We start from the raw sequence: 12,558 nt of genomic DNA, 5'->3' as shown, positions 1-12,558 counted from the left end.
GATATTATCAAACAAACAACTGGAACTTCTAAATGGAATAGTAAAAAAAAACAATCTGAACAGATTCTTGCCTTAGAGGAAACAATAACTGACCTAGATACTAGGGTGACAAAAAATGAACATCAAAATTTTTTTTTTTCTGAAACAAAACACCAGGCTGATTGAGAAACTGAAAGACCCTGAAAGTAGATCCAGAAGGAATAACATAAGAATATATGTAATTCCTGAGAAAGAAGGGGGTGCTAACATGATTCAATTCCTCAATAAGTGGTTTCCATCAGCACTAAACATGCCTGAATCCCTTCTCTTTTGGAATTGAGAGGGCTCATCGGTCCCTGGCAAATCCAGCTTCACAAGGACTTCGTGCTGAAATCAGCTTGGACTAATTCCCCTATCAAGATGGGTGAAAACGTTATTCGTTTTGACAATGACTATACCTGTACAGTCATAGCCAGAAGAAAGGAGTGTGTTCCTCTAATGAAGTCCTTGAAAAAAGCCTATATTAAAGCTCACATTCTTCTTCCTGCAAGAATAAAAATCAACTTGCCAGAAGCAGTGAAGATCTTTGATTCTCTACAAGAAACACAATTTATCCAAAAGAAGAAAATACTGTCAGACATAGAAGAAATGGAATGGTCATCCCAGAGTTTGAAGAGACAGGCAACAAAAAATGGATGGTCTGTGAAGGAAGGAGCAAACAAAATTAAGAAACGAAAGGACAAATGAATAAATTCCTTCTAATTTTAAATGCTTCGTTTTATGAATCATAATATATTTGATTCTGGAAAGTGTCTATGCTGTAAGGTAATGTGAATCATTTTTATTATTAACTTTCCTCTTTTCCTATCTATATCTACTTCTTTTAATTACATATAGTACTAAGTATTTAAATAACATTTTCTCCCTCTTCTTTCTTCCTATTTTTTTGTTACCAATGTTCCTTTTCTCTCTTTTCCCCATTATAAGTACTTTACATACCTATCCCTTTTAAATAACTACAAATGATGTATGTCTTCTAATTCTTCATTAGTAGTATAATTTGACTTAATACCAAAGTACATTTTTTCTAGTGGGTCAGTGGTGGAGGTAACAAGGTGTTTATGATTAGTGTTTCTAACTAGATGCTTTAGACTCTTTGTTTAGATACATTTAAACATTAATACAGTACATTAATGGTGTTTTATAGATAGTTAAATATAAGTATATATATATATATATATATATATATATATATATGTATATATATATATATATATATAGAGAGAGAGAGAGAAGCCCCGGTGGTACAGCGGTAGCGTTGTTGCCTCACAGCAAGAGGTTCTCCTGTTCGATTCTCGGCTGGAGTGCCTTCTGTGTGGAGTCTGCATGTCCTCCCCGCAGTCGAGTGGCCAACGAAAGACATGTGTGAATGGGCATGCCTTCACTGAAGGTTGGGCATTGGGCTGGCAACTCAGCACCATAAAAATCTACTGCCAGTCATTAGTGGACCGGATTCCGCTGTGGCAATATATATATATATATATATATATCTACATACATACACACACACACACACACACACACACACACACATACATACTGGGTTCCCTTTTTTAATTGGCAGGTAAACGATTGAAATGTTATAATATGATTTCTGATTTGAGGCAGTTGTTGCTACTTCTAAATAGCTGTTTTTATATAAAAGGGTTAATTTTTTCATGAAGTTGAAGTTTTGTGAGGAAACAGGTGGTCTGCATCACTGTTCTCATTGTGGAGATTCATGACATGCACTGACAAGGCAGCTTGAGCATTTTTTTTTTTGCTTTCTGTAAACTTTAAAAGCTTTAAGATCTGAATTTCCCTCCAAAAATACTTTTTTCTAAACTAGAGACAACGTCTATTGTGCATGAGCCTATTTAGATACTTTTAACAAGTTTATGAAGCTGCAGCTTGAGGAAACAACAGTGATGACATCATTTGACCTTTTGAACTTGTTAAATGGTTGTACCTTTCTCTTGCAATTCTGTTATCCTTCACTAGATACTTTAAATGGTAAATAATTAGTTCGGATAAAAATGTTTAACTCCTTTGAAAAGGCCTATGTTCTCTTATAGATGCATATATTCTGCAGATTCAATGACACTATTAGTAACTAAATGACATCAAGTGAACTAGGAGCTGCATTAGAAAACTTATTATGCATATTAACATCAGCCGTATGCTATGTAACTAAACCTTCAGTAACTAAACAGAGGGTTGTGAGGCCCCCTTTTTTGCTCTCTCTCTCTATCTGCCCCCCTTCCTGATGAAAGACGTCAACATAGATATTGTTAATACATATAAGTAGTATATATATATATATATATATATATATATATATATATATATATATATATTTAACAGATAACTTACATGAAAAATGTTAGATGACTGATAAAATGGTTAAATTATCTGATGTTTCTTGAAAAGACATGGAAATATTGACAATCTTTTTAACCTTCAGCTTCTAATGTTTATACATACTTTGATCTGATGTGTATTTCTGGAATATCTATGTATTAGAGGTGCTATTATCGTATATGACATAATCATGTAGCTTCAGATATATTGGACACTCTTATTCTAATGTATATTTCATGGATTCAGATTTCTTTAGCTGCTTTCATAATGCTTTTTTTTATGTTTTTATACTATATTGTAAGCAGAGATGGATAATTTGTGTCTTTTGGTATTGGAGAGGTGGTGGATGGATGGTTTAGGTAAGTTTTTAACTAAACCAGAAACTTTATGTTTCATGTATGTGTTTGTAAATAGCTTTGGGTTTTTGAAAGTAGTGCTTAATATACATTATGCATCCATGATAACTAAGTTTTCAGTAGATTTCAAGTCAACACAGAAGAAAGGTCTTTCATTTAGTAATAAAGTACACATTATAGTCAATGGCTCATAAATGTTTATCATTAAATATTAATGGTTTGAACAATAATGTCAGAAGAGCTGGCTTGCCTAAATATATCAAAATGCATAAAGCCCAGATCATCTTTTTACAAAAAAACTTCTATTACAAAAAGATCTACAAAACATACTCATTCAATGGCTATATCATTCTGGCTGATTCATGTTTTAAAACTAAGAGATGGGACACTCTTATCCTATGGAAAAATACTTATACTATGCCAAGAATTATAGATACAATTTCAGATAAAGATGGGATGCTAAGAATGCTTATTTTGGAAACCAATAGGAAGTATTATACTTTGATTAATACGTACTGGATACCAGGACTGAGTACTAAATATGTTGACAAATATCTGGACCTTATTACTTTAAATGCAAAAAGGGAAATTGTAGCAACCGGTGATTTTAACTGCCTATTATCAGGCAATGATACTTCTAAAAATGGTAAAATAAAACTAACATCTCAAGCCAAGAAGATAAATGACTTTACAAACCGGATGAACCTTAAATATATATATGGTCTAAGAGAACATTATTCCTTATTCTGTACTCACTATTCATATCAGTTTGGTACACAAACAAACATTGATAAGGTCTCTGTATCAAATAATATATGCTCTAAAATAAGTAACGTATGTATAATGACTTGTCCACTTTTGAACCATAATGCTATAAACTTTACATTAACAATGTATACAGATGATTTAAGATTTCTGCAGAGAATTCCTGCTTACATAACTAAGTTAAAAGACTTTAGGGAATGGATAATAAAAGAAATAGACATGTTTATGGAAACAAATGATAATGGTGAAGTGACTGATACTATACTATGTGACACCTTTAAAGTTTATATATATGGTGGAATAAAATCTTGGTACCTTAAAAAAGAGAGAGTGGAACAAAGAACTTTTAGACATACAAAAAAACATAGACAAGATAAAAATGGATGCAAAACCAAATAACAAAGTAGCACATAATGAAATTACTAAGTTAAATAAAAAAATTCTTAAAATTTTGAATCGTAAGGTAGCCATAAACCTGGAAAACTTGAAATTACAATCTTATGCTGTAAATCCCAAATATCTACATAAAATAGTGATAAGATCCAAAAAAAATAAATAAATAAATAAACAAAATCTTATTAATGAGATTAAATATAAAAGTGATGGTTCAGTTAAGAGTACATCTAACTTAATGGGCATATTAGAAGTGTTCAAAAACTACTATAAAGATATAAATAATAACACACCACTTTTGGACACAGATAATGTAATAAATACTTTTATTCAAGAAAATATAACTACTAAGGTGTCAGTGCAACAAAATAACATATTAAACAAATAAAACTAACAGAAGTGAAAGAGCAAATAAAAATGTTAATATATAATAAAGCTCTGGGACTGGATGGAATAATTCCTGAACTATATATAATTTTCCTGACTATATAATAAAGAAAATGATGAGTGCCTTTACTATGGTTAAGCAAAAATGTATAACACCCCCATTGTGGAAATACTCAGTTATCTCCCCCATTTTAAAACAAGGTAAGGACCCCAAATCTTGTGATTCGTATAGGCCAATTTCATTACTAAACACTGATTATAACATTTTCATGACAATATTAGCTAGTAGGATAAAGAAAATATTATCTAATCTAATACATAATGATCAGACAGGGTTCATTCTTCATAGAAAAGTACAAGATGACATTATTAAATTACTATCATTAATAGACATAGCATTCAAATACAAGAAAAACAACTATTATCAGCCTAGACATAGAAAAGGCTTTTGATTCTGTTAGTTGGTCTTAACTACAAATAATTCTGATTGGTTTTGAATTCTCCTCAGATTTTGTCAACTTAATAATGAAAATTTATAGTGGGGCACAAGCTTATGTGAAAATCGGATCATGTCAAGCCTCACCACTAGAAATCCTCCAGGGAACAAGACAAGGTTGTCCTCTGTCACCATTATTGTTTGCTCTTTCAATGGAACCTTTTGTTAGATATATCAGAAACAAGCAAAATATAAAAGGCTTTCAAATTAATAAGGACTATTGTCCTAAGATACAGTTATTTGCTGATGATATGTTGTTAATGTTGGGTGATATTGATGGTTCTTTGAATGATGTTATAAATACCTTAAGCAAATATGAAAGAATTTCAGGGCTTAAATTTAATCATAATAAAATCCAAAATATTACTAACAAAAAAATCAACAAAAACCTAAGATAAAATAGGTGGTATAATTGGGAGAATGATGTATTAGAATATTTGGGCGTCAGTATAAAGAGTACATGGAAAGGGTCTGTTAAACTAAACTACAATAATTTAATAACCACCATTAGTGAACTAATCAAAAGACTGAATAAAATGTTCTTCACAATGGAGGATAGGCTCTCTTTAATTAAAATGATAATTTTACCTAAAACTTTGTTTTATATACAATCATTGATACTACCCCCTCCCAAAAACTTATTTAAAAAATTAGATTTCATGCTACTTAAATTTTTATGGTTCCCTTTAAAACTAGGATGGCATATAAATGGTACATTAGATCTTGGAACAGTAATGGAATAGCATTCCATAGCTTAGATCTTTATTCCAAATCAGTTATAATTAATGTAATATTACACTGGATCACACCTACCTATATTTCTGGCTGGAAAACAATGCATGAGATTCATATAACTGATGTCAGAACTATAGAAAATCAATTTAAGGAACAATATGGAATTAGTAGAGTTCATTGGCTTTTACATGAATTTTGTTTATTTAATAAGAACTCTGATCAATTTTCTTATGGCATTAATCAAATATTTAATAACTTTAAAAATATAATTGATTATAATTACAACATTAAACAATTTTTATTTCATATATTCCCTATAGCATACTTTCGTGAGTGCCTAGATTCTTTCAACATCAATGCGATGCAAAAATTAAAGGAAAATAACTTGATATTCTAGCATCAGTTTATTGAAAATAAGAGTATTAAACCAGCAAACTCTATTTTATGTAGTTTTGATAATAGTCAAGACTGTTGTTTTTTTATACACTCATTACGGCAGTTTATAGAAAACAAAATGAGAGTATCAATCAACCTAGAGACTGAATCTATACCAAGTTTGATTCAGCTTTTTATTAGGTGTCTTGAAAAGTCAGATAATCAAAAATTAAATATCTTACCTATCTGTAAGATACTAAGAGAAGACACTCTAAAGTTTGACTCAGATTTTTGGAATTACTATGTAAAGATTAATGGAGAACAAATATCTGCTGAATCCAAAAAATGTTATTGAATTCTACGTATGGTCCCTCTTCTTCATTATATTGGAGATTGTATACATGGACATTTATGAGTAAGAGTTTCTTTACTCCACATAAAATAAATCTTATACTAAAAAACAGTGAAAGTAATTGTTGGAACTGTGATGAATTACTAGAGACCAACTGGGCTCACATGTTCATTGAATGTATAAATGTTGTTCAATACTGGAAAGACTTCAGATATTTTGTAAATGCTTTACAGTCTGATAACTGTCATATTTCTAACTGACTAATCCTATTCAATGTTCCTATACTTAATGTAATACCTAAATCTCAGATTCAGTTACTCTGGTCACTTCTTGCAATTGCCACAAAAGTTATTACTTTGAACTGAAAAAGTAAACAAATTTGATGTTTAAAGATTTTATTAATTTAGCAAAAGTTGTTTGTAAAAAAGAACTGCAAACCATTTGTTAAAGAACTCATGGCAAAAATTGGGAAACCTTTTGAACAAGTGCTGATAACTTTTCATGGATAAAATTATTGTTCATCATGGATGAATGTAAATATTGTAAATAGTTTGTTATTGTTTTATTGTATTTGTTATATGTACATTTGTGTATGTTTATAATGAAAACAAAATAAAAATGTTTTTGAAAAAATATTGCTTGTTCAAATTTACATTAATTATTCCAAAACCATTCTACATACAAGATATCAAAAGATTCTATCTTGAAGCATACATAATGGCAAACACAATTGTATTGATATTTGACCTCTGTCCAACGCAACTAAAGAGATATTGAATATTATTTGTATACTGCAACAAAGAACAAAGACTATGGTGTAGGTAAACCGGTGTGGCTTTAAGGACTCTTGTTAATTCCTAATTGTTTTTGCATGCTAATTGGCTGCTTTGCTGTTTAAAAGTACTACAGTTTGGATCTTTATTTGTCTGATGAAGCAGCTGTTGCTGCAAAAGCGCTTACTGTTTGTTCCACTGTTTGTTCTGGGATTAAATTCTTGAATTTTACTGCTGTGTTCTGCTGCCTCCTTTGACTGTGATATTGTATTATTTGTATACTGTTTATTTGTATTGTAGTAATTTTCATATTTCTCTAAATATCTCAGCATTCAGGTAACACAGAACTACATAGCCTAATGTAAAAGCTCACAACTGTATGTAGAAAATTCTCCTAGCAGTATGCATCTTGCTTGAATAGTTACTGAGCTTTCATAAGCTGTTTATAAAAAATACAAAATTAATATTCACTGCCTTTATTTTGGATTATAGAATCAAGTTTAAAGCATCAAACTGAATGAGTGCAACTAATGTAAAAATTAATTTATACTGAATAGTTTGCGATTTACAGTTTGCTAGTAACACTTATGGTTCCAGAGATGTGAATATTTGTTTGAACTATAAGGTGATAACTTCATTTTTTTAAAGGCTCAAGCCACACCCACCAGGAGGTAAAAGTACACAGTTAAATTCATTTACCAGGCTATGAAATACAAGTATGTATATGTACATGTGTAATGTGCTATGTACATGAAGCATGGGGGTTGTTTTACTAATCACTGTAAATGTGTTTTTGTCATAGAAAACGTAACTGAAGAAGAAAAAACATTAAGTAGAACAGTTATGAAATACTGGTCCAACTTTGCTTACAAAGGGTAAAGTCTATACTTTTTTTAAATTTTCTTTTAATAACCAAGTGTTTTTTACTAATCATATAACTGCACTGTGGACATCTGAATCTGCATAAATGAAAAAAATGTTTCTTTCTTCACAGATTTCCCAATGGTAAAGGATTGCTAGAATGGCCTCTTTATGATTCCAAAGAAAAATACATGGAGCTTGATATAAAACAAAACATAGCAAGTCACTATAAGGAGAACAGAGTGACATTTTGGACAAAAACTGTCCCTGAACAGCTAACGAAAGTAGCAGAACAATCCACTGAACACACTGAACTATGATATGCTTAAAACAAATTAAGAGCAGCAAATGTGTTTTATATCCAATAACATAGAGAAAGAGCAAAGAAAGAAAATAATTACACTGGCACAAAATAAAACATATCTTATCGGAAACATCTTGTTTTTTCTTTTACTGACATTTTTTGGAAAATAGTGAAGCAAAACAATATTTATTTATTTGTATATTGTTGACTAGTCTAATATGTCTCATTGTAATAGCTCATTTTTATTTGGAGGACAGCAAATAAAAACACAATGCTGAATACCCTACAAATGCATTCAAATTAACAATGGAAGGCAACAATACGTTTGGAGTAACAAGCGAAGAAAAAAAACCTACTGCTATAGTAAATATTATATAAGCATGGTGCTCAGTTCCCAGAAGTGACATATAGCTACAAATGATGTAAATGTAGCTTTTTTGAAGAGTTGTGATGATTAGCCATGTACAGAAACTGAAAGTAAATGTATTCATGTCCTGCATGCATTTCAAAGTCTTACAGAGTGCAGCTCACAAAGAGAAACCTACATCAGCAGTCAGTATTGTTAGTCCTTATCAAGCACAAATAATATAAGCAACTACCTGTATATAGCTATATTTATCCAGAACTGAAATACTACAGGGAATCAGTCACAGGATAGAAAGGAAGCATGAGAAAACAGAAGAGAACCATAGCTTAGTTGGAAGCAATTACAGTAAATGTAGAAGTTATAAAACTAGGTGTATTTGGGAGCAGAGAAAGAAGATTTAATACAGTGGACTTAGGGCACATTCCTCTTTGAGTGAATAGGGTTATGGAGTTTGAAATAAATGAAATCACTGGAAATTGAGACCTAAAACATCTTGCATGTGCTGTTTGTGATTACGTTGCATACATTTCCTTTCCAATGTACAGCAATGCTTACAATCAAGCTGCAAGAGCTTCTGGGAGCATGGTCACTACTACAGCCAGTTAATGCCCACAGATGCCATTGGCTTGCCTGTTTCTACTGCTGACTGTGTCTAGGAATTAATTTCCTTTTGGTCTAAAGTCAGTCTTTTTATTCTTAAATTCAGGCCACAATATTTCCTCAAGAATTCATTATTCGCTTCATCAGCATGTTGGAGTTTCATACTTGACAGCCCTGCTTTGTGATGTCTCGCTTCTTGCCACTAAGTTACTAGATAGGCTATCATGCAATACAGCATCACTGAGAAGCTTATGTAGAAAGAAGAATCTGGATGGAAGTAGAAGGAAGAACCTGCATGGCTTAGTCTGGTTGAGTCAGGTAGGTAGTAGCTATACTGAAATATCTGCCTAGGTTTTGGGTGAATATCATCTTCTCTGGATATGTCTGTTAAATCTGTAGTACATTAATCAAAGGTATATTTTATAGAAGATTATTTCAGTTGTGTTATTTCTGCTAAAAATAATGGCAGAGGCAGGTAGGGCACAGTTTTCAGTTTTTTGTTCAAACAGAATGCATTTTATTTCTACTGAATATGGCATGAACCTTCACGTCAGAATGCAGTGTCATCAAAGCTACATTGGATTTCCTTCTAGACCTCCACTGTGGAATCTGCCAGACCTTTAGGACACTAATGTCAGACATATGCACGTACATATATGTACTGATATAAGTATGATGTGAAGATAGATCACATAATACTTCTGTAAAAACTCTAGTATGCAATGCTTTGTTTAAGAAGAAACAATACAGTGGGTTAAGCTGATACTAAGAGTGGCATAACTAAGGGTACTCATAATAACAAGCAATACACACCATTGGTATGATAGAATCTTAAGTAATTAACAAATGATTGACTTAACCAGTAAATAATAATTGTAAATAGTCACTCTGAATTAACTGAAAAATGAAAGTGGAGTAACACTTTGACTTTGCATTGGCATATGCATAAACAGGCTACCTATCAATGGTGTGAGACATTATATACTGTCCCAACACTTTTGTTGAATGTGCAGTTCATTGACACAGTGAATGACTGAAATGCAATCATGGGTTCCGTTCACTGAATATTTAGCCTGACACGAAGAAGTGGTAAGTGTGTGTTTGGGATACTAATACTGAATCTTATAGATATACTGAAGGTTTCAGCATTGGGGGGTGGGAGTGTTTGTGTGAGTATATGTGGATTAGACTTAGAAACGGACTAAATAATGGGATAGATTTAGTACTGTGCAAATGTGTTGAAGCATGTGAGCTTCTGAGTGTCTTGTGTAGCAATAGTATTATGGAAAGGGTTTCTCTAAGGTAATGTGCAGGGTTAGGGTTGAGGTAGAGGCAAGACATGGGTTAGGGTCAACACTCATTAGTAAAATGGGATGGGGGAAAACAGTTCTGACCCTGGTCATAACCTTAATCCTGCCCCTAAACCCCAGCCCTGCAGCTTACCTTGGATAAACCTTTGATGTAACACCACCACTATTCAGACAAATTATATTTGAATGTGTGGTGGGGGGGTTGATGATTGAATCACAGTAGGAAACTTTATGATGTCCTTCAAGGATGCATCTGCAGTCCTTACAAATGGGTTGTCCTGTCGTCAGGCAGCCCTTCGGTCGGCCGGATTCCAAAGTCTGGGTCTGGCTTCGGCTGGTGTCGCACTTCACCCGACGTCATAGCTGCAGTTGTTCGGGTATAAAGGCATCAGCCGACGCCATTTTCCTCAGTCTTTCTTGCCGCGTGGCGCCCGAAGCAGAAGCTGTTCGCAAGTGCCGGTCGGTCAGATCCAGAGATTACTACTACCGAATACTTCTACTACTACCGAAGACTTCTAAAAAGCTAAGTACCCCATTGGGGACTCTTTCTTGCCTCAGCCGATGTCAGAAAAAGTGAATAACTGTTTAACTTGTGGGAAACAAATACCTCATAAAGATTTCCACTCTTACTGCTTACCTTGTTTAGGCCCAGACCACGACGTAGCAGCTTGTCTAGCCTGTGCATCTTTTAACCGACGGACGCTTAGACGTCGGTCGGAATTTGCTGAACAGTTTTTCGGCTCTGATTTTGCTTATATTATGCCGTCGGATCCTCCGACTTCTCAAATATCCAAAAAACGCAAGGAAAAGGACCGACACTCGCGGTCCGCAGTTTCGGCCGAAACCACGGTTAGGCCAACCGCGAGTGTCTCGGTTTCGGCTGAAACTGAGCAAGCGGTTCTTCCTTCAGCCGAAAACATGCCTTCTACCGAGGCCTCTTCCAGCCTGGTGGAATCGGCTTCTGAAATCCAACCTGCAGTTGTGGTTTCTCAGGAATTATTTGACACTATTCCCTTGGATATTTCAACCCCTGCACGTGGAGCTGCTAGGCCTCCTGCAGCCATGTCCATTAAGGCCTTTGCCAGGGCTAAAGCAGCTAAAGCTACAAAATCTGTGCCTGTTAAGACCCCCTCTCACAGGCCCAGCTCCAGTTCCCAAATGCTTTCTAGCAGAGGATCTCATTTCTTTAATCCGGGGATCCCAACCTCACCCAGACAGGGCCTCTCACCCACCTCCAGAGAAGAGGCCTAGAGCAGAGCCCCCTGAGCCAGTTTCCACAGATGATTCCTCTGATGATTCAGATAATACAGACCCTCCAGAGGCTCCTTATTCCCCTTATGAAGACTCTGATGCTGAAGAGTCCATCCCTTCTGCCTCTCCGCCTGAGGAATTTTCCTTTGGGGAAACCTTGCATGCTATGAGGGAACAATCTCAGTGGCAGGGTCAAGATTTTTCAGACTCCAGGAAAAGGCTTAGAACCTTTTTGCATTTACCACAACATAGGCCTTTAGCTATACCTCCAGTTCTTTCTGTTGTAGATGATGCATTTAATGATGCTTGTACTGCTCCTGACTCATTACCTCCGGCCCCTGCTAAGCCCGATAGGTTCTACAGGGTCCCGGACACACATCACCATTTATACAAGGCTCCTTTTGCAGATCCAGAGACTATCTCCCAGGGGCCTAAGGCTGTAGCAACTACCTCTGCCAAAAATCCCCTCCCCTCTGAAAGGGAATCCAGGTCCTTAGAGAGGTGGGGTAAAAAAGTTTACACTTCTGCTACTCTGTCAGCTAGGGCCTTGAACTGTCAATTTCATATGATCCAATATCAAGAATTTATGCTAGACCAGTTAACTAAAAAACTGTCCTCTGATGAACCTTTAGATAAGAAATATGTTCAGGAAATGGTACATAACATTCAGCAGGTCAGTAATCATTCCTTAAAATGCGGCTATGATGCACTGGAGGCTTCCTTTAGATCAGCCATGACTGGCACAGTTATCAGAAGGCATGCATGGTTAAAAGAGCAGGCCTTACCGGACCATGTCAAATCAAAACTATTAGATGCTCCCATGGACAAGATCAATTTGTTTGGTTCTCCTGCAC

The 12,558-nt window shown here is 34.4% G+C and overlaps 1 protein-coding gene across 1 annotated transcript in view; it reads left to right on the top strand.

Annotated features, from left to right (window-relative positions):
- LOC122810354 (fatty acyl-CoA hydrolase precursor, medium chain-like) overlaps positions 1 to 8,306 on the top strand; it is a 336,843-nt gene extending 328,537 nt beyond the window's left edge. The window contains exons 12-13 of the mRNA XM_044081933.1: positions 7,814 to 7,886; positions 8,006 to 8,306. Of these exons, the coding sequence (XP_043937868.1) occupies positions 7,814 to 7,886; positions 8,006 to 8,192 (260 nt within the window). The 3' untranslated portion in view covers positions 8,193 to 8,306. The remainder of the gene's footprint in view (positions 1 to 7,813; positions 7,887 to 8,005) is intronic.
- Positions 8,307 to 12,558: the final 4,252 nt, after the last annotated feature.

This window comes from Protopterus annectens, chromosome 8.part1 (genome assembly GCF_019279795.1).
Source record: "Protopterus annectens isolate FY-2018-M chromosome 8.part1, PAN1.0, whole genome shotgun sequence".
NCBI lineage: Eukaryota > Metazoa > Chordata > Ceratodontiformes > Protopteridae > Protopterus > Protopterus annectens.
The sequence above is the reverse complement of the archived record's forward strand: the minus strand, read 5'-3'. Positions and strand labels throughout refer to the sequence as shown.